Raw genomic sequence first — 19,063 nt, forward strand, 5'->3', positions numbered from 1 at the left:
CTCGCGGAATGAGAGGCGCCTCCGTGAGCCCCCGGCCCAGCTGGAACGGCAGTCGTGCCCCAGGTGGTGGTGGGCCTGGACAGGACAGGAGTGGTGAGAGTGGCTTTGGGGGCCAGGGCTACAGCATGACCATCGGCCAGACACACTCACCTTCTGGCCCAACGCTCAGGTTACTTTGTCAAGAGACCGGGGGAGAGAATTTCCCTTTTCATCCGTGCTTTATATCTTCGTTACATTTTCAAATTATGAGGTGTTCTAGATCTAAGCATTGGGTCAAAAGTTACAAAATTAAGACTTCAGAAGTACCTGGTTGGCTGAGGCAGTAGAGCATGAAACTTGGTCCTCGGGGTCATGAGTTCAACCCCACGTTTGGTGTAGAGATTATTTAAATAAGAATATCTGCCAAAATTCAAAAAAATATATTAAAATAAGACTTTAGAACAGGGATGCATATGAAATTGACATGAACCTTTATTATAAAGCACGTTGGGCCTACCTGACTGGGTGAATTCCTCCCTCAGGGATGGGTGTGAAAAGGCCCCTCAACAGAGCATGCATCCCAAAAGCCCATGGTCCTCAAGGACACGCCCCTGGAGTCAAGGCTAGCCTGTGGGCACCCTTTTCTGGGCACAAACAGTGCCCAGCGCCCAGCCCCCCTCCCGGGCTCCCCGCAGCAATCCTGACTCACTGGGCTGGGACCTGGGCTGGGGGTCCCCGGAGGGCACACTCTTCCCTTCACCACATGCCGACATGGTGCCCTGCAGCCCCCCGGCTGTCTGGGGGTGGCTTCCCAGGCATGTAGCCCCCTTGGGCAAGGCCATGCCTCTCAGACAGCTCCCTCTGAGGGTTGCAGCTTAGTCTCACCCCCACAGAACATGCAGGTCAAGGGCGGTTTTAGTAGAGCCTGCACACCGGCTTGTCTTCATCCACGTGCCTCCCCTCCCCAGCCCGCTGCCAAGCCCACTGGATGCCCTAACGATAATCCTGACCAAGAGCCACTTTTGGGAAGAGCAGCAAGCTTTGCTGCTGTGAGTGTTCAACCATTCTGCAGAGAGAGACTCTGGGGTCCCAAGTGCACCCTTGCCCAGTGCCCATGGGGGCCCTGAGGTCTGCCTCTCCAGACTCCCCCAGCGGCATGCCTGGCAGAGCAGAGGCCAGGGCCTCCCAGCCCTAGGTCCCTGAGTTGCCATCGGATGTTACAAAAGGGAAGACTTCCTGAAGCCCCATGCCAGCTGCTTGGGTTAGAGTCCCAGGGCCAGCCACAGACGGCAGCCACATACGGCCAGAGGCGCCTGCAGGGGCGCGGGCTGGAGACAGCTAGTGAGTGGACGGGCCAGAGGGGCCCCAGCTGGGGGCCCCTGCTCCCAAATTCTTCACACCTTCCCTCAGCTTTCAGATTTGAGACACATGGATGTGACACACACACTCTGACCGGGGACAGTTCCACGGAACAACTTATGTTCTCAGACTTGTGGGGAAGCTGCTCTGGGGGCTCCCTCCAGCTGCCTCGGCAGTGCCTGGCCACCCCCTCCCATGGACACACCGTGTGCCTGCAGCCGCCTGGCTACTGCTGGAGGATGTGGGGCAGGTGGGGGTGAAGGGAGGACGGAGGCAGGCAGCACTCAGACCTGGCCCCCGCCTCTCACAAGCGCTCTGGGCAGCACCTCCCCCAAGGCCGTCCCTCGGAGGCCCGGGCACCGCCGGACTCTGAACCTAGAGCTGGCCAGTGACACATGAACCCTTTCCTCCTCCTCTCAAACGGAGCCACTCAGAAGCCCAGTCCCTGGGGCTACGGGAAGCAGCTCCATACCCTTGGTAGTGCCAGGAGTTCCAATGGAGGAGCACTAAGGCACTGTAGGATTGTCCCCGTATGGCTGTCAGTATCGCAGGCCCGCTCCGGGTAGATGGCGTGGCTCTGGGCCTGGCTGCTGGTCCAGGGAGCTTGCTCAGTCATTGGCCAAGTCACCAGGGGCCCAAGTCTAGAAGGCTGCTAACCCCATAGAATAAGAGAGCAGTTTGGGAATGGAATTTTCTTAAGGAAAACTAACAGTCCCAGTGGAACAGAAATCTACACTTGCTGCTGCATCTGGAACCTCAGGATCCCCAATTGCCGGGCACCACCCTCCCTTCCCAGCCTCTATAGAGCCAACCTCCAAGAGCAGCCCCAGGCTGGGGAATGAGACACCACCCTGGGCCCCAGGCAGGTGATGGGGGGCTGTAAAAACGGACTCCGCGTGGAGATCTCCACATGGAGACTGCATGGCTGTGGCATGGGAACCATGAAGCACCAGAGCTCCAGACTTACAGGAGTGCTGGCCCCTTGTCCAGTGCATGTGATGGGCCACCCCGGAGGAGGGCAAGAGGTACGGACAGGCATGGAGCCCAGTAAGGGCCAGGGCCAGAAAACCGAGAGCTGCTCTGATTAGTGCGCTACGTTGTTCGTGGCAGGTGTGTGTGGCAAGGGACCCTGGCAAAAACCACAGACACCACGAGTGTGCTTGTGCAGGGAGGAGGTGTATGAGCCCAGGGCCCCTCTTCTAGCTCCCCTCAGGAGAATGGGGGACCAGTGGAGCAGGATGATCCTCCACAACAGAGCCCCTCCAAGTCAGCCTGGGGGCCAGGATCCCTGGAGCCCCCTGAGCCATGGGGTGGGCCATCCCAGGGGAGGGAGGGAGGGGAAATGGAAGACTGTGCGTGTCTCCTCCCTCCAAGTGCAGCAGGAGAACAGCCGCTGGGGGGCCACTCAGGCTGGCCTGGTCACACCCCATCCTCGGGGACTGCACGAGAGGGACCAATGCCCCCCAGCCTCCGGGCCATGCTGATCAGTGAGCGCAGCTGCACCAGCTTTGGTGGCCCCACCTCCCGGGGGTCCTGATTCTCCAGCCACCGGAGAGCTGTCTCCAGACCCCGGACAGCCTCCCCAGCAGTGGGCACGGCAGCCTCCTCCTCCTCCTCCCCACCTCCCACGACAGAGGGTAGGCTAGCTGGGGGTAGAGGGGCAGCAGGGGCCAGCACAGGGGGCCGGCCAGGGCCTGCCTCCTCCCTGCAGCTGTCGGGCAGCCCCCCATCATCGTCCAGATGCAGCCACGTGGCCACCTCCTCGGGCGCCAGGCGCTTGTAGGCCAGGGCTGCCAGGTGCGTGAGGTCGCTGAGCACCCGGCTGTGCTCTGCAGCGTCCTCGGCCTGGCCGGCCGGCTGCCCAACACACTCCTCAGTGGGCCGGGGCTCGAAGGCCGCCCGCAAGCCGAGCAGCCAGCACCGCTCAATGCTGCCTGCCTGCACCAGGTCCCAGGAGAGGCCGGCCAGGTAGAGCATGTCCTTGAGCATGAAGCTGCGCATGAAGTCCAACGGGGAGCCCCCCGCACAAGACACAGCTAGCCTCAAGAGCTCCCGCTTGTATAGCTGCTTGAAGGCGGCCACCACCCCCTGCTCCAGTGGGGCAGGGATGTGTGCCCGGCTGCTGCCCTTGGACAGGAAGAGCACCCGCACAGCACCATCCGGGGTTTGCAGCTCTTCGGGGGGGCTGAGGGGCTCGGGCCGACACCGCCGCAGGGTCTCCTCGCTCTCCTCCAGCGCGGGCACCCTGGCAGCGGGGCTTGGGCAGGGCGGGTGGGCCACCAGCAGCACGGCCTTCTGCTGCAGGCAGCTGCGGCGCAGATAGCGCCTCACGCCGGGGACGAACTCCTCGAAGAACCAGCCCCGCAGCAGAGGGCGACTGAGCCAGGCGTCCGGGCTGTAGCGGTACGAGGCGGGGAACTTGTCCTGGTTGTGGTGGCGCAGGCTAGGCGGGTCCGGCAGCTGCCCGATGACCAGCGGCTTCAGCTTGTGGCTACCGGTCAGGTTGGCGGCCAGCAGCACGGTCACCCGGTCACCCCGCCAGCGCCGGCCGCAGCCCCCCGCGCCGAGGTCTCCCGCGCCCAGGGGCGCGGCCTGCTCCGGAAGCAGCTTCCAGTAGAGGCCAGTGACGTTTGCGTTGTAGATCTGCTCGTCGCCGTAGCCGCCCTCGGCGGGGGGCGGCGGGGCCGCGGCCCGGTCGGGCAGGGGGCCGGAGCTGGAGCCGGGCGGCTGCGCGGGCTCCTGCTTGACGGGCGGGCCGGGCGCGGGGCCCGTGGCCAGAGGCTCGGCCTCGCCGTAGATACGCTGGCTGGAGATGCCGTGGCGCTTCTGCCAGCGCCAGAACCAGCCGTGGCTGGCCTTGAAGGTGCACTCGGGCCCATAGATCTGGCGCGCGAAGGCCTCGGCCTGCGCCTGGATGAGCGGCCCTGACAGCGGCACGCCGTGCTGGCGCAGCGCCAGGAACCACGAGTAGACGGCGCGGTCGATCTCCTCCTCGTTGGCCAGCCGCATCTTCTTGCGCTGCGTGCCCACCTCGCCGCCCAGCTGCTCCAGGAACCAGCGCAGCTTGGGCTCGTCCTTGAGCCAGCCGCGCAGCGTGCCGCCCGGCACACCGAAGTCGCGGCACACGCTGGCCTGCCGCTCGCCGCCCTTGACGCGCTCGATGGCCTGCAGCTTGTCCTTGATGGAGTAGGCCTTGCGGAAGGCCATCTTCACGGCCACGCGGGGCCGCGGCCCGGGCGCCGTGGGCGGCGGCCGCACGGCGGGGGCCGGGGTGGGCGCGGGGAGCCGCGGCGGCTGCGCGGGGCGCCCGGGCAGGGGGTGGCGGCCGCGGCGCGGAGCTGGGCCGCCCGGGGGGCCCGCGGGGTACATGGCTGCGGCGGCGGCGGTGACGGCGGCGGCGGGGGCGGGGGCGCGAGGGCCACACGCCGGCCCGGCCGGCCGCGCGGGGCGGGGCGCTGGGGGCGGGGCCGGCCGGGCCCTCCCCTTTGTCTCGCCAGCTCTGGGGGCGCAGGCGCGCAGGCCCCGCCACCCGGCCCCGCCCCGCGCGCCACCCGGCCCCGCCCCGCGCCGCGCGTCCTCCGGCGCGTGCGGGCTCTTCCGCCCCGCCCCAGCCCGGCGAGTCCACTGCGCCGGCAGCGGAGGGGGGTGGGCGAGCTGCGGTCCTGTTCCGGCTGCCCGTTCCGCGCCGTGGGGACGCAGCGAGCCCCGCGGTGGCCTCCCACCGCCTTCCGTCTTTGCGGCCGCGGGGAGTGTCGCGTCGCGCAGAGGGCCCTGGCGGCGAGGCGGGCGGGGCGCGGGGGCCGCCTCCCCTGCGTGCGCTGTCCGCGGCGCGTGGTACGTCCCGCTGCTTCATTTCCCGTGCGCGGCCGCGCCGCCGTTTCCTCTCCCCAGCCGTCCGGCGCCACGAGCCCTCCTCCTCGGTCGCCGCGTCCTTGGCAGGTGTGAGTGCCACAGCCCGCGCCCAGAGGAGCCGCGCGCGCCGCGGGGGCCCCGGCGGCCGGGGCGGGGGGCCGGGCTGCGCCCGCGGCTCTGCGGCGTCGGGGCCCGGGGCGTTGGGGCGGGGGCCTGAGCGCGGCGGGCGCGGAGGGGCGGGGCGCGCGGCCACGTGGCGGGCCGGACCCCGCCGCAGCCCCGGCGCGGGGGCGACGGCCGGGGCTGGGGGTGGCCGGGCTCTTCCTTCGTCTAGCGCGCGCGTGTTGGGTACCTGCTGCGCGCGGTCTTGGGCCTGCGGGCCAGGCTCCGGCCCAACCCTCGTGGAACCCTGACGGTTCTTGGATGCGAGAAAGAGCAAAGACGCGTCTGCTGAGGGACTCGAAAGAAACGCGCCCGGTTCTCTGAGTGCCCGGGAGCCACGATTTGGATAAGGTGGCCCCGGCAGGAAGCGCCGTAGCAGCCAGTGTCTGAAGGGGTGTGGGTACTTCCTCCCGGAGACAGAGGGGCACTGAGCGGACGGGAGAGGGAAAGGCTCCTCCTGGAGCCAAGGGGTGGTGTGGGATGGAGGCTGAATGTCAGGGTTCCCAGAAGGAAGGGCCCGCCCGGAGCAAAAGACATTTTTGGCTAAACTTGGTGGGAGGGGGTCCCTGTCCGAGCGGGAGCACCTCTTTAATTGACCCTGGCACATCCCTCCCTGAGGGAGTGGGCTTGACCTGCGGTTGGGAAGGACATGTTTTAGGAGGCGTCCGCTGGAGCGGCTCTGACACCCCGCCCTTCTTTGGGTACCCTGAGCCTGTAAGTGGGCTGTCTCAGATGGGATCCGGGGCTTCCTGAACCTTCCTGTGCCTAGCCCCGTGGACAGCATCATCTTACGGAGTGACTGGCACACAAACCTGTCACCTCTGTAGGTCAGTGTTCTGGGCCTCCTGCCAGTCCTGGGGAGTGCCCTCTGGGCGGGTCTTCCCTTCTCTGGAGTGGGGCTTACAGTGAGGTTCACGGCCTGGGGAGAGCCCTTGATGGGCCGGAGACAGCTGCCCTCCGGAGGATCTGGTGCAGGGCCATCTCCCCAGCGTTGCTCCTGGGGAGCAGGGTGAGGCTACCAGGGTGGGCAAAGGTGCTTGACCGATGTTTTCATGAAAGCAGTTTTCTTGAAGGTGATTTTTTTTTTTTCTTTTTTAAAGATTAACCAAAAAATTATCTCTGGCATCTGATGCAATGGTATCTTCCCCTCACTGACTCAGGGGCTTCCTTTCCCCACTGCAGTTGTCCACTGTGTGTGAGGCCTGGGGACGCACACACGAGGACTCAAGTGTGCGCAGAAAGGTTGGGGAGCATGTGCAGTACTGGGGTCTCCCCGAGGGAAGGGGGCACAGGGATCAGGCTGGTTAGCTAAGACCAGGCTCTGGCAGCTAGGACAGAATAGAATGGATAGGCTGCGGCATTTGAAGTACGGACATTGTTGTGCCTGCCTGGGGTGATGCGGGCAGCTGCAGTGGGAGCCCTGAATCTGATGGCGTGGGGGCCCCCTTTCTGCCAGCAGGACAGGTTGATATTTCTAAGTGGGGCTTGGAGTTCCCCCTGCAAAAGGCAGGTGGCATCCCTGCCTTGCACAGCTAGCCTGCGTGTGGAGCCACGCTGTCCCGGGCTACCCCTCTGTGAGGCAGGTACCCCTCTGTGAGGCAGGTACCCCTCTGTGCGGCTGTCCTTGTTCACTCAGACATGCCAAGTGCTTGTCACTGTCCCTCCGACACGGAAGGTACCATGGAAAGCATTGCTGTGAAGCACGGTCTGACTCTGGGGGCCCAGGGGAGATGCAGCTGGCCTGCAGACCCCTCCCTTCCCCATACACTCATGTGGGTTCCCACTTCCCCTAGAAGGTGGGCAGAGCTCCTCCGAGTGTGTGACTGGTGGAGTGGTGTCCAGAGGATGGGGAAGTGGTGTGGAGGGCAGAGCCTGGGGAGGGGCCAGCCCTTCCCAGAAACCTTCCCCATTCACCCAGGCTCACAGGGACTGACAGGCACCTGGCCCTTGGGTGGACACAGCTGCGGTGGGCCACACCCTTCCCTTCCAGGCCCTCCAGCCAGGAGTGTCCTTTGGGGGGCCGCTGCCAGGTTCCTGTCCCAGCTCTGAGAAGAGCTCTGTCTGCCCTTTGGGGCACGGAGTCATTTCCCTGCAGTCAGAACGCAGACTGCGCCAGGCTGGGATGGTTGCAGAGAAGGGGCCGTCTGTAGCCAGGCCCAGCTCAATCCGCTCTCAGGAGCAGAGGGTGGGGACACCTGAGGCCCCTTCCTTCTGGGTCTGTGCTCTGGCGTTCCTCAAGTTTGTTCCTCATGCTTCTCTCTATTACCGGCTAGCCATTGCCGTGCCGTCTGGAGAGATGGTAGGGGAGGGGGTCCACCTGGTCCTCGGGCAGCCTGGGGTCCCCACTGTGTGGCTGGAGGCTTGCACGTTTGTGTTCTCTGAGGGGATCATTCAGACTCAAACTTGCTTTTCTCCTAGGACAGATGGGTTTTCAGTTCAGCTCTTCTTGGAACATGGGAGCTCTCAGACGAGGGAGATGGAGGCAGTAGAGGTGGGCTCTTGTATCTGAGATGGGGGTTGGGGGGAGCCAGGACCCCCCTCCTGCCTGGTCCTCCAGGGTCCCTGTGGGTGTAGTTGGTCCCAACACTGGCTTCACTGCCTCGGGGTGACATTGCCAGTGGGGGTGGCTCGCCGCCATGTGCAGGCAGCCAGCCCAGGGCCTTCTGCATGCTCCTGTGGGGCAGCTGTCCTTGTGTCTGCCACGCCCCCCGAGGGCCCCGGGGATGTCCCTGTCAGTGACCGGACGCTGGTGCTCTCATGCTTCTGCATGTGAGGCTGAGTTCCTGCTGGAGGAAGGAGGCGGATCTCCAGGGCTCTGGTGACTGGGCTGCTGGGCGACCAGGTCCATGCCTGGCTGCCTCAGCTCCTGGGCTGCCACCTTTGTTGGATTTGGGGCGCGGCACATGGTGTTTCTGGCCCGTTTTCCCGTGTGTGATCGGGCTAAAGCCCTGTCCTTGCGTGCACACCGGGAGGACTGTCTTTGTTCAAGCCTGGTGTGATGGCGGTGTCCTGTTCGAGCACAGGCCCTGGGGCTCGGTGGCTGCTGAGGCCCGTGGATGGGTCTTGGTTGTCTTGTGCCTTGTCCAGCAGCCTGATTTAGTGGCAGCATGACAGCAGGGCTGGGTAGGGATCCGTGTACTGGGAGCACTGGGGTGCTGGCTGACCTCTCCCCAGGCGGGAACAGGTGGGAGGGTGCTCAGATGGTGTCCCCTGGGGCCTGCCTGGGCTCCAGATAACGGCAACCCTCCAGATAACGGAGCTGCTCATTTCAAGTGCCGGCCGAGTGGCGCCGCCCCAAGTGGGTGGACTCCTTCGCCGTCTGGGATGCGGGCGGTGGGTCTGCTGGGTGTTCGCCTTTGGTCCGCCCCACCACACCCCTCCACGGCACCTTCCCAAGCTCCTTCTGCAAAGGCCTTCCAGCGTGCTGTGCTGCCCTTTCTGACTGCCTCTAACCTTGCTGCTTTCTCTTCATGCCGTCCTAGGAGACCGAAGTGAAAGTAAGTACCCAGCTGGCCCTGCCGCAGCGTTCCCTTCGCCTCAGCCAGGGAGCCCCCAGTCCACGTGTCCCAGCACGTGGGGCCCGGCTGCCGGGCCTCCGTTCCCTTGTCTGCAGCACAGAGGTGCTGGATTTGCCGTAGTTGGCTTTGATCCTGTGGAGTAGGGCAGCAGCGGGGTGGGCATCTCGGTAACTTCCTCGGTGCTTCCCTGGACTGAGCCAGTTTCTGCCCCAGGGAGGGGGCAGCCCCTGAGCAGGCTGGGAGTGGCCTGCCGCCCCTCTGGGCTGAGCATGGAGCTGCGGCCCCAGCCGGCCCCTGGTACAGGCCACATCCCTCATTCTCCTGAGACGTCTTAAGCAGTTTCCCCTCCCTGAGGTGCAGCGGCCCCAGAGCTGTGAGCAGAGCCTGGTGTGATGGCAGGAGTCAAGGACAGCACTTAGGCCAATGGGGTCTGGCAGGGCTTCAACCCTGGGGGTCAGCCTAGTGGGTGCAGCTGAAGGGGCCCAACCAACCCAGCTCTGGGCTGCTCTGGTGAGGGTCTGCCAGGGGCTGGGTGCCAGAAAGACTGAAGGGCAGACACGCCCTGCCCGATTGGCCTGCCGTCCCCTCAGGAACAGTGGGTGATGTCACAATGCCTTGCCTCCTGGGCACACGCCCCTGCCTCCCACCGCCGCCTCTGCTGCCAGCCTGGCCTTGGTAAGCACCACTGCCGGCCGGGGGAAGGCACAAGGGGGTGGCCCGGGGCTCTCTCCAAGCCTGAGCCATCAGAGGCCCCCAGCATGTCCCCTCACGGTACACGGGGCTCTTCTCCCAGATCCTGGTGCACAGCTGACGTGGCCCACTGGGTAATGAGCAGCAGGTTTCAGTTTTGATTGGGCTGTCAGGAAAGGGATGCACAAGTGGTGGGAGGGTTTGCTGTCCTCCCGGTGGAGACCTTGTCTCCTGGGGATGAGGGCCCAGCCGGTGGCTACCCTCACATAGGCTACACTGCATGATCCCACAGAAGCGGGGGTCGGCGGGGATGACCCGAGGGGACCCTGCTCAGCCCCCTGGCAAGTTAGCTTCTGGGTGTTGGGCAGTCGGTGTGGACACTTTTGCTTTGGGGGAGCAGGGCCCGGAGTGGGATCTGTGGCTGGAAGGGATCTCTCTGCTGCTGACAGCCGTTCCCCTAGAAGCCAGCTGAGTGTGAGCTCAGACCACTAGGTACGCCCTAAGAGCAGACTGGCTCCTGGGCCTTTCTGGGCTTGAGCCGCTCCCGGCCAGAGGCTGCAGTGGTGGCGGCGGCCCTGACCCCTCAGTTCAGATGACCGAGGTCTCCAAGCTGGAGAGAACACCACCTCTAGCTAAGAAGCTAGGGGCTTGTCCACCATAGCAGATGGGACACAGAGCCCCCAACCTGTCTTCTACCATAATCCTGGTGATGGGGCCCCTTACGTCAGATGGCACTGAAAGGCGGGAAGGGCGTCCTAACACCCTAGGGCCCAGAGAGTCTCAGGTGGCCCCCTCTAGCTGTAGGTATGGCCAGAGCTGTGAGCTGATGGGGAGCCTGGTTCTTCCCCGATGTGGCCCTGCAAAGGCAGGCCCTCCACCCACTGCTCCCAGCTGCCCCCTGAGAGGCTGTCCCTCATCTGAGACCCTTGGCAGCTCCCCTTAGAGCGTGTGCTGCTTTGGATGGTGGTGTGGCCCGTGGTGGGCGTGCACTGCTATAGGGCGGGGGGGGGGGGGGCGTCCTTAGAGACCGCCATGCGTGTTTGTTGGAAACTGGAAGCACCAGTGTGGCAGGCAAGGTGCCAAATGTAGCAAAATCAGAGGACGTCAGGTTAAAATTGTAGACAAGCAATGAGTAATTTTTCAGCACAAATGTCGTGTTTCATGGAACATATTGATTCTAAGAATTACTTGTTGTGTGTGAGAGTCGGATTAACTGAGTGCACCCTGTATGTTATTTAGCAGCTCCCTGTGGATGCTGAAGTTTGGAAACAGTGTTGTCTAGACCCCTGTGCAGAGCCTGGGTGCCTAAAAGATTCGTTTTACAGTTACACACACACACACACACACAGACGTGTTTGTTTTTTGATTTACTGAGTTTCCTGTGGGCTTGACTCTAAGTCCTTGCTTGTTACCGCATGGCACCCCCGTTGGGGAGCCCTCCCTGGCCCAGCGAGCCCCAAGAGTCAGGCTGAGGAGGGGGGTGGGGGTGCCATCCTCCCGTGGCCCGCTGTGTTGCAACTGCCTTCTTGTGCTTGCTTTTTAACGCTGTGCGGAAGATGAGGAGCGGGAAAGCCTCCTGTGCCCTGGAGACTGTCTGGGAGGACAAGCAGAAGTATGGGGAGGCCGAGCGGCGTTTCTACGAGCAGGAGGCCACACGAGCCGCCACCACCCAGCAGCTCCCGGCTGAGGGGCCAGCCGTGAATGGGCCAGGGCCGGAGGAGGCCAAGGACGCTGAGGAGGCCGATGCCCCTGACGGCAGCAGCACGAGGGACCCCAGGAAGAGCCACGACGGAAAGAAGCCTCTGCAGAAGAAGAGGAAGCGCTCCCCAAAGAGCTGGTTCGGCCAGGCAGACCTGGCCCTCGTGGGCCTCTCAGCCGACCACGTTTGGCTGGACAAGCCAATGTTTGACCAGGCAGAGAGCTCGTACCGCCAGAGGCTGGCAGATGCGGCCGCCCAGCCAGCCTCCCCGGCCCCCCGGGGCCCCTGCACGCACGGAAGCCAGGTGGCCTGCCACCACGTGACCTGGGGCATCTGGGTCAACAAGTCTTCCTTCGACCAGGCCGAACGGGCGTTTGTGGAGTGGTCTCAAGCCTTGCTGTTGGCCGCCGACGGGAGCGGCGGGCAGGGGGCTTCTGACACGGGCCAGCAGGCAGCCGCCCCCGACCTGGCGCCCACCCGCCAGCGCAGCTCCCTGGCCGACAGCCAGTCCCCCCGGGGCAGCCTGCAGGCGCTGGTGCAGGAGGTGTGGCTGGAGAAGCCCCAGTACGACGCAGCGGAGAGGGGCTTCTACGAGGCCATGTTTGACGGCCACCCCCCCGGGAAGGTGCGCCTGCAGGAGCGAGCGGGCCAGGCTGAGGGGGCCCGGCGGGGCCGCAGAGACCGGCGAGGCCGAAACGCCGTGGGAAGCAAGCGGGCCGGGCCTCGGCGGGTTGATGGGGAGGCCCCCTCTGCCCTGCCCTCCTGGTACTTCCTGCACAAGGACGCCGAGGCCCCCTGGCTCAGCAAGCCCGCCTATGACAGCGCCGAGTGCCGGCACCACGCTGCTGAGGCCCTCCGCATGGCCTGGCGCCTCGAAGCTGCTTCCCTGGCTCACCGACCTGGTGCCCGGCCTGGCCCGTCCATGTCCAGCCTGAGACCCAAGTAGGAGAAACATGCCGTGCGGGTTCCTGGCCGGGGCTTCCCCTGGCTGGGGCCCTGCCTGCTCTTGTCCCCACCCCCGCCCCGGCGTGGCTGTCCCCGACACTCCTGGACCCGGCTAAGTTGGATACAGGAGTGGGTTGGGCAGAGGTAGTTCCTGGGGCAGCGCAGCAAAAACCTCCAAGGTTTGGGGCTGTTGGGGGTGGGAAGGGGTTAGCACGGGGCCAAGTCTGCCTTGTGTAGGGCTTCCCTTTGGACTGGGCAACTCCCAGAGTCCCTTGTGGCTGTCACAGGTCAGGGCAGGGGGAGTGTTGAAGGCTCCTGGCCCGAGCCCCACTGGGGAAGGCATGGGAACCGGCACGTCCCTCCTGCCTCCCGCGTCTGGAACCACCTCTAAGGTGAGGTGAGTGTCTCTGGGACACCAGCATACTGTCCATTGAGCCACTTGGTCTGAAGGACACCCTGGACGAGGCTTACTTGCCTTCAGCTTGGGGACCCAGGGCTTGCCCCAGGATGGTTCTGTGTGGTACCAGCCGTGGTCCTTGGATGCCAGAGCCTGGAGAAGGGCAGGGGTAGAGGTGGGTGGCTGGGCAGAGATGACCGGCTCTGAGGGAAGGTGGCATGTGTGGCAGCGGGAGGGTGTGGGCTGTGGGTGGCTGTGCGCCAGGCCTCAGGGAAGCCACACCATCCCAACCCCGCGTTCCCGTCAGCAGCCCCGCACCTCCTCGGTGGGGTCGGATTTGCTGGTTTGACAGAATCCAAACCTTGGTGTGAGGGACAGGGTGTGGGACCCCTTGTGTCCTGTTGGCATTGTGGGGGGGGCATGGAGCTAAACTGTCTATAGTGGCCTGGCTCCTCCTGACGAGGTTCCAGGGGTGGGTGGAGAATCATGGGACCCAGCCCCCTTGTCACCAAGGGCGCACTTGGTGAGGTCCAGTGATAGCCTGGGGCCTTCGGCACAGAGAAGTGGTGACATCGGGTCCATTTCTGTGGCCCTGGGCCAAGAACAGGAGGGGCTGTGCTCAGTGGAGGAGGGCAGGCAGGTCTAGTGTGGCTCCTGGTGGAGGGCTGCAGTTCTCGAGCTTACTGGCCTCCGGACCCCAAAGAGCTCTTTTATCTCGATTTTTGCCACGTTAGCACAGAAAACAGAAATCCTGAAAGTACTTTATTCGTTGAAAAGTTTGTTCCTTGTTAACTGTTAACGACTTGTTCTTAATGATGGTTTTCCCGAAATAACAGCTCAGTGAGCAGTGGCCTTGATCGACATTCTCTGCAAATCTCTTTAGTGTCTTGCTTAAGAGGAGGCAGCTGGATTCTTATGCTTGCTTCTGCATTCAGTCTGTTGGTGTGAATTGTTTGATGGACATAAATTGAGCCTTGCACCGATGTGTGGTTGGAACGGGAGGACCCTGGGGACCCCCAGAAGTTCCTCGCCCCAGTTTGAGAGCCGCTGGTCTTGGGGACAAGCCTGGGAACTGCCAACCTGAGGACCAAAGGGGCGGGAGCAGGGATGGTGTGGGGGGGCTGGTTCAGCCATGCCGAGACCCCCTGTGCTCTGACCTGGACCCCTGATCCCCCTGCACCCTTGGCTTCTGGGCTGTTGGTGGGGCGCTCGTGCGGGCCAGGCCTAGGGCCTTCAGAGATGCACCCTTTCCTTCCAGCTGACTGTCTTAGTCTCTCCTCCCCTTTCCAGCAGGAAAATGGCTACAAACTTCCTAGTTCACGAGAAGATCTGGTTTGACAAGTTCAAATATGACGATGCAGAAAGAAAATTCTACGAGCAGATGAACGGGCCTGTGGCTGGCTCCTCGCGCCAGGTAGGGATGTACTCGGAGCACTGGGGGACTGTGCCAGCATCGGGAGGGCAGAGGCATGTTGGGCCCAGGTGGCTCTGCTCCAGGTGCTGGTGGTGGGGTCTTTGGAGGTGTGGCCCCAGATGGCTCCTGGGGTTCTGGATCTGCTCACGCGATGGCACGGGGCAGACTGTTCACTTCCACCATCTCAGACCAGTGGGCACGCTGGTGCCCATCAGGATGGTGTGGGCCTGGGTTGGGCCTGCAGACTGGGTGTCCCTCAGGCCCTGTTGTCACGGCTACAAGACTGGCAGACTCGAGCTCCTTGCGCTCCTTGCCGTCCCGCCGAGCTTTCACTCTGCACAGCTCTTGCTTGCTCGCTTGCTTTCCATAGGAGGGTTTCTCTCTCTCTCTCTCTTTTTTTAATTAAAATTGTTTTAATGAAAAAAAAAAAAAGACTGGTTTCTTCTGCACTGTCTGTACAGGAGAACGGCGCCAGCGTGATCCTTCGAGACATTGCAAGAGCCAGAGAAAACATCCAGAAATCCCTGGCCAGCGTGAGTACCTGCAGGCTCGCGCTGGCATGTCTGACTTTGCCCCCAGTCCTGCTGCTGTGCACTGGGCCCTCGGGACAAAGCTAGGGCGAGGTGCACAGTGCTGGATTCCCGCTGGGACGGGCACCTACACTCCCACCACCACAGAAGCCTCCCTTGCTGTGCCTCTCGCCTGCTTGCTGGCGGTCGCCCAGGACTCCTTCCTGCGCTCACCCTGACTGCCGCTCAGCGCCATCCCTGGGCCAACACCGTGGTCCTCCAGCGCACTCCGCAGGCGCAGGCCTGGGGGCGGCCTCCTTGCTTTGCACCCTGCTTGGGAGGAGTGTGAGCGGTGGCATCTGCTGCCCCTTTCTCTTGCTCCCTAGGCCCTGCCTCCCCAGAGAGATGGGTTCACGGGCTGCGTGGAGGCCAAATGATAGACTTTGAGGCCCAGAGAGGGGCCGTGCAGCCCAGTTCAGCCTCCAGGTCCCAGATGGGATCAAGAGAGGAGGACAGGTCCATGTCCAGGTCTGTTTCCAGCCTGGCTGGGCAGGTGTGTCCCTAGGAGGAGACAGACCTGCTTCTCTGCCTTCCTAGCCGGGGGACTCAGGACCTCATTCTCCCTCTGGGACACGTGGTACCCTGTCCTTGAAGGCGGAGTATCGTCAGAGTTGTGTTCCTTCTGGAGACTTTAGGAAAGACTCTCTTTCATTGCCTTTCCCACCTTGAAGAAGCCACCCTCATCCCTTGGCCTGTGGCTTTTAGCCGGCTGTGCCATGGCCCCAGCGATATCTCATGTCTCCTTCTCTCTGCCTCTCGCTGACACGGGGCCCGCGCAGATAACCCAGGAGCATTTCCCTGTCTGCAGAGCCTCCACTTTGTCCTGTGGGCAGCGTCCCTTTTGCCACCTGAGGTCATCGTTTTGTTGGCTTTGGGGATTAGCACGTGGGCAAGTTCGGGAGCCTCTGCCTGCCACGGCTGGGCGGGACAGCTCTCGACAAACCCCAGGGGCTGTTGCCACTGCTTTATGCTTGGCCCCCACTTGCTGTCGCCTTGCAACCAGGCCAGTGTGCGGGATTCCAGCCCCTGGAAGGCCAGGGCTGGGGAGCTAAGCAGCTCCGGGGCCAGCTGCCCTGGGGGTTCTTGGGCTGCAGGAACTCTTCCTCTGGCCCTCAGGGTGCCCTGGCTGTGTTGGGGGTTGGCTGCTGTGTCCTGGTCTTGGGGAAAGCATGTGGGCGTCCTGCTAAGACTTGGGGGCTGGTTTGCTGGGGTTGCTGTAACAAAGCACCCCAGACCAGGGGCTTAAATAAGCATACTTTATTTTCTCAGTCTGGAAGCTAGAAGTCAAAGGTCAAGGTGTGGGCAGGTTCTCAGTCCTCTCCTGGGCACGTGCGTGGCCCTCATTCTCCTGTGTCTTTACATTGTGTTCCCTCCGGGTGTCTGTCCAAATTTTCTTCTATGAGGACACTAGTCAGAATTAGGGCCACCTTAATGACCACATTATAACTGGACTACCACTGTAAAAGCCCGATCTCCAAATAAGCCCCTGTTCTGTGATAGTGGTGGGAACTTCAGAGGAGTGTCCTTCAACCACTAACAGGGACCCAGGAAGGACATTGCTGGCCCAGCCCCAGGTTTGGATTTGGGTTGGAGAGAGCTCAGCAGCCACTGTGACCTTAGAACCCAGAGCTTCCTGGGAATTGTGTATGGTGCCAGGGGCACGGTTGGATGTGGGGGTGAAAGGTGGCACTGTCCGCTGTGGCCCACTGTCACAGGCCAGGACTAGACAGGGTAGCCTAGGTCTGCCTCACAGGCTGGGGTTGGGGGCCCTAGACTGCCTGGCATCCTCATTCCTTGCCTGGGTCAGAGTCGGGGTGGGTGAGGTCTTCCCAGGGCATAGACTTCGGTGAGAGACTTGAGGGCATGCAGGGCCCAGTGGTGGTTAACCCAGTGGTCGCCAGCACCGTGGTCTCTGCCCACCACTTCGGCCTTGTGCCAGGTGGGGCCTTGCCTGGAGCTTGCACCCTTGGGACCTGTCAGCAGGCAGTCCCCACTCAGTGGTGACACCAGGGTAAAGGCTTGAGGCACCAGCCTGCGGCCGGGCCCGGATGCGTTTGCTTGACAGGTACTGAGCCCCCAGGAGAGGCGGCTGGGGGGAGCTTGCGGAGATGGGAGCCGGGCCTGGGTGTGTGGGCTGGTAGAACAGGAGGAGGGTGGTCAGGATTTCGTCCCTGTGTGATGGAAACTGGGGAAATGCTAGTGAGCATTGCATAGAGAGCTGAGTTCTGGGGAAACAGGCTGGAGAGGCCGCCACATGCCAGGTGGTGGCGGCCGAGACGTGAGCGAGTCCAGCACAGTTTTCCATTGGCGGAGCGAGGGGGTTGAGCTGAAGGAGCGGAGTGCCATGAGCAGAGCCCACCCTGGTGCTGGTATCCTGCCCCAGCTGCATGGCGCCCGGTCTCTGCCTTTGGCTGGGTCTGCTAGGAGCCAGATGTGGGAGCTAGTGGGTCACAGGGGATAGATAGCATTGGCCTTGCATTGCTCACTGACCCCCAGCAGGGAGCCGGGTGCCTGTCCTTTCTGGGGACGTTTAGCTTGCCTGTGATTTGGGGGTGTGTTGAGCAGAGGAGGAGGCCGTGGGGCTTGCCCTCACGAAAGGGCCAGGTACACTCTGTCCTCCTGTCCACTCTGTTGGGTGTATGTGTAGGTCCCTGAGGTGTAACTCGGGCTTGAGGTGTGGTGCCCTGCTGAGGGGCTTCCGGTCAGGGAGGAATCCAAGGGAGGCTGGCAGGCAGCTGTGTGCCCCGGGTCACCCAGAGCCTTCGAGGGCCAGCTCCATGAGCCAGGTGGCAGGTGTATGGCCTAGGGAAGGCAAGGTGCTATGGAGTGGCTGCACGTACATAGGAAAGCTCTCTTCTCCTACTTCACTGGCCCCTGAACCCCCTTCCCTCCTGTGTCCAGTTCCCCCTTCCCTCCTGTGTTGCCCGGCCCCACTGTGGCCCAGGCTGTCCCAGGGCTGTATGCGGTCTGCTTCCTCCTGCCCTGAGGGACAGTGACAGCCAGGCTGTGGGTTCTGCACCACCTCCATGCCATTGCTCCTCTGGGCCCTGTGCTTCCTGCTTGGGTTCATGCTCACAGGGCTTCCTCCCCACTTTCGGGGCTGGAATATCCCAAGTGGACCCAGCGGGGCTGACAGGAGTGTCTTCCTAGTGTCCAGCAGGTCTCCCCCCCATTGTTAGGGTTCTGGTTCTCAGTGGCTGTGAACAGGGAGACCCCGGGAGCAGGCTGGGGTGCCGCATCCTCACCTTCCCCCTGCCTTACAGAGCTCGGGCCCTGGGGCCTCCAGTGGACCCAGCGGAGATCACAGTGAGCTCGCCGTCCGGATCGCCAGCCTGGAAGTGGAGAATCAGAGCCTGCGAGGCGGTGAGTCCCTGGGCCTAATGGGTGGGATGCCCCCCCGCCCCCCGCTGGCCTCCCTGCCCTCTGACCGGCAACCCCTTTGCTCTTGTAGTGGTGCAGGATCTGCAGCAGGCTGTCTCCAGGCTGGAGGCCCGGCTGAGCGTGCTGGAGAAGAGCTCTCCTGCCCATCGGGCCATAGCCCCGCAGACCCAGGTGAGTACCCTTCTTGGACCAGGGCCCTCCGCCTGGGCACTGGGGGTGGGCGGGCGGCAGAAGGTGCTCCTGGCCCTCACCCCCACTGGGGCCCCGGTGGCACAGGCCTCAGCCTCCCTCCCCAATGGCAGCACGTGTCCCCCATGCGCCAAGCGGAGCCCCCTGCCAGGAAGGCGGCCCCTGCCGCAGAGGACGACGAGGATGATGCCATCGACCTGTTCGGCAGCGATGAGGAGGAGGACAAGGAGGCAGCGCGGCTGCGCGAGGAGCGGTTACGGCAGTATGCCGAGAAGAAGGCCAAGAAGCCTGTGCTGGTGGCCAAGTCCTCCATCCTGCTGGACGTCAAGCCTGTGAGTGGCGCACCTCTCCCCCGCCCCATGTCCCAGTGGGCTGTCAGGCTAGGCCGCACCCGGGGCCCTGTGAGGGCTGCCTGCTCTGCTGTGCTCTGTGGGAAGCAGGGGACACTCCCTGGGGTCTGCAGGCTCCTGACCCAGCCTCTCCACCCCTGTGCCCCCCAGTGGGACGATGAGACAGACATGGCCCAGCTGGAGGCCTGCGTGCGCTCCATCCAGTTAGACGGGCTGACCTGGGGGGTCTCCAAGCTGGTGCCCGTGGGCTACGGCATCCGTAAGCTACAGATCCAGTGTGTGGTGGAGGACGACAAAGTGGGGACCGACCTGCTGGAGGAGGAGATCACCAAGTTCGAGGAGCACGTGAGTGGCCAGGCCCCCAAGCAAACCCCTGGCCAGGCAGGTGGCCAGAGTGGGTGGGTCTTCGGGAAACTGGGCCCCATGTGACCACTGGCCTCCCTCCTCCTCAGGTGCAGAGCGTCGACATCGCTGCTTTCAACAAGATCTGAGCCCGAGCCCCGGGCCTGGGTGTGGGAGGCCCTGCAGCCATTAAAGACTGAGATCGCACTCTCTGGCT

At 63.4% G+C, this 19,063-nt stretch overlaps 2 protein-coding genes across 9 annotated transcripts; one reads left to right on the forward strand and one right to left on the reverse strand.

The window, feature by feature from the left end:
* Positions 1–453: 453 nt before the first annotated feature.
* Positions 454–4,729, reverse strand: TIGD5 (tigger transposable element derived 5). Its single transcript, XM_045895759.3, has one exon. It carries the CDS (start codon positions 4,705–4,707, stop codon positions 2,758–2,760), a length of 1,950 nt encoding a protein of 649 aa, XP_045751715.1. The 5' UTR covers positions 4,708–4,729; the 3' UTR covers positions 454–2,757.
* Positions 4,730–5,169: 440 nt separating this feature from the next.
* On the forward strand, positions 5,170–19,053 carry EEF1D (eukaryotic translation elongation factor 1 delta). 8 transcript variants are annotated; one of them, XR_010410474.1, is made up of 9 exons: positions 8,835–8,849; positions 11,117–12,201; positions 13,892–14,015; positions 14,477–14,548; positions 17,848–17,947; positions 18,036–18,136; positions 18,242–18,486; positions 18,655–18,849; positions 18,957–19,053. XR_010410474.1 is itself a non-coding variant. In XM_045895764.2 (9 exons), exons 2-9 carry the CDS (start codon positions 11,117–11,119, stop codon positions 18,993–18,995), a joined length of 1,935 nt encoding a protein of 644 aa, XP_045751720.1. In that variant the 5' UTR covers positions 8,835–8,849; the 3' UTR covers positions 18,996–19,053. The 8 variants fall into 8 exon arrangements, 7 of the variants coding, with proteins under 7 accessions (XP_064443839.1, XP_064443840.1, XP_054368396.1 ...); XM_045895764.2 differs by having other exon boundaries at positions 18,268–18,486; XM_064587769.1 differs by lacking the exons at positions 8,835–8,849; positions 11,117–12,201 and adding an exon at positions 5,170–5,277 and having other exon boundaries at positions 18,268–18,486.
* Positions 19,054–19,063: the final 10 nt, after the last annotated feature.

Source organism: Mirounga angustirostris, unplaced genomic scaffold (assembly GCF_029215605.1).
Source record: "Mirounga angustirostris isolate CCGP_5_RB_7025 unplaced genomic scaffold, mMirAng1.0.hap1 SCAF_4, whole genome shotgun sequence".
Taxonomy (NCBI): Eukaryota; Metazoa; Chordata; class Mammalia; order Carnivora; family Phocidae; genus Mirounga; species Mirounga angustirostris.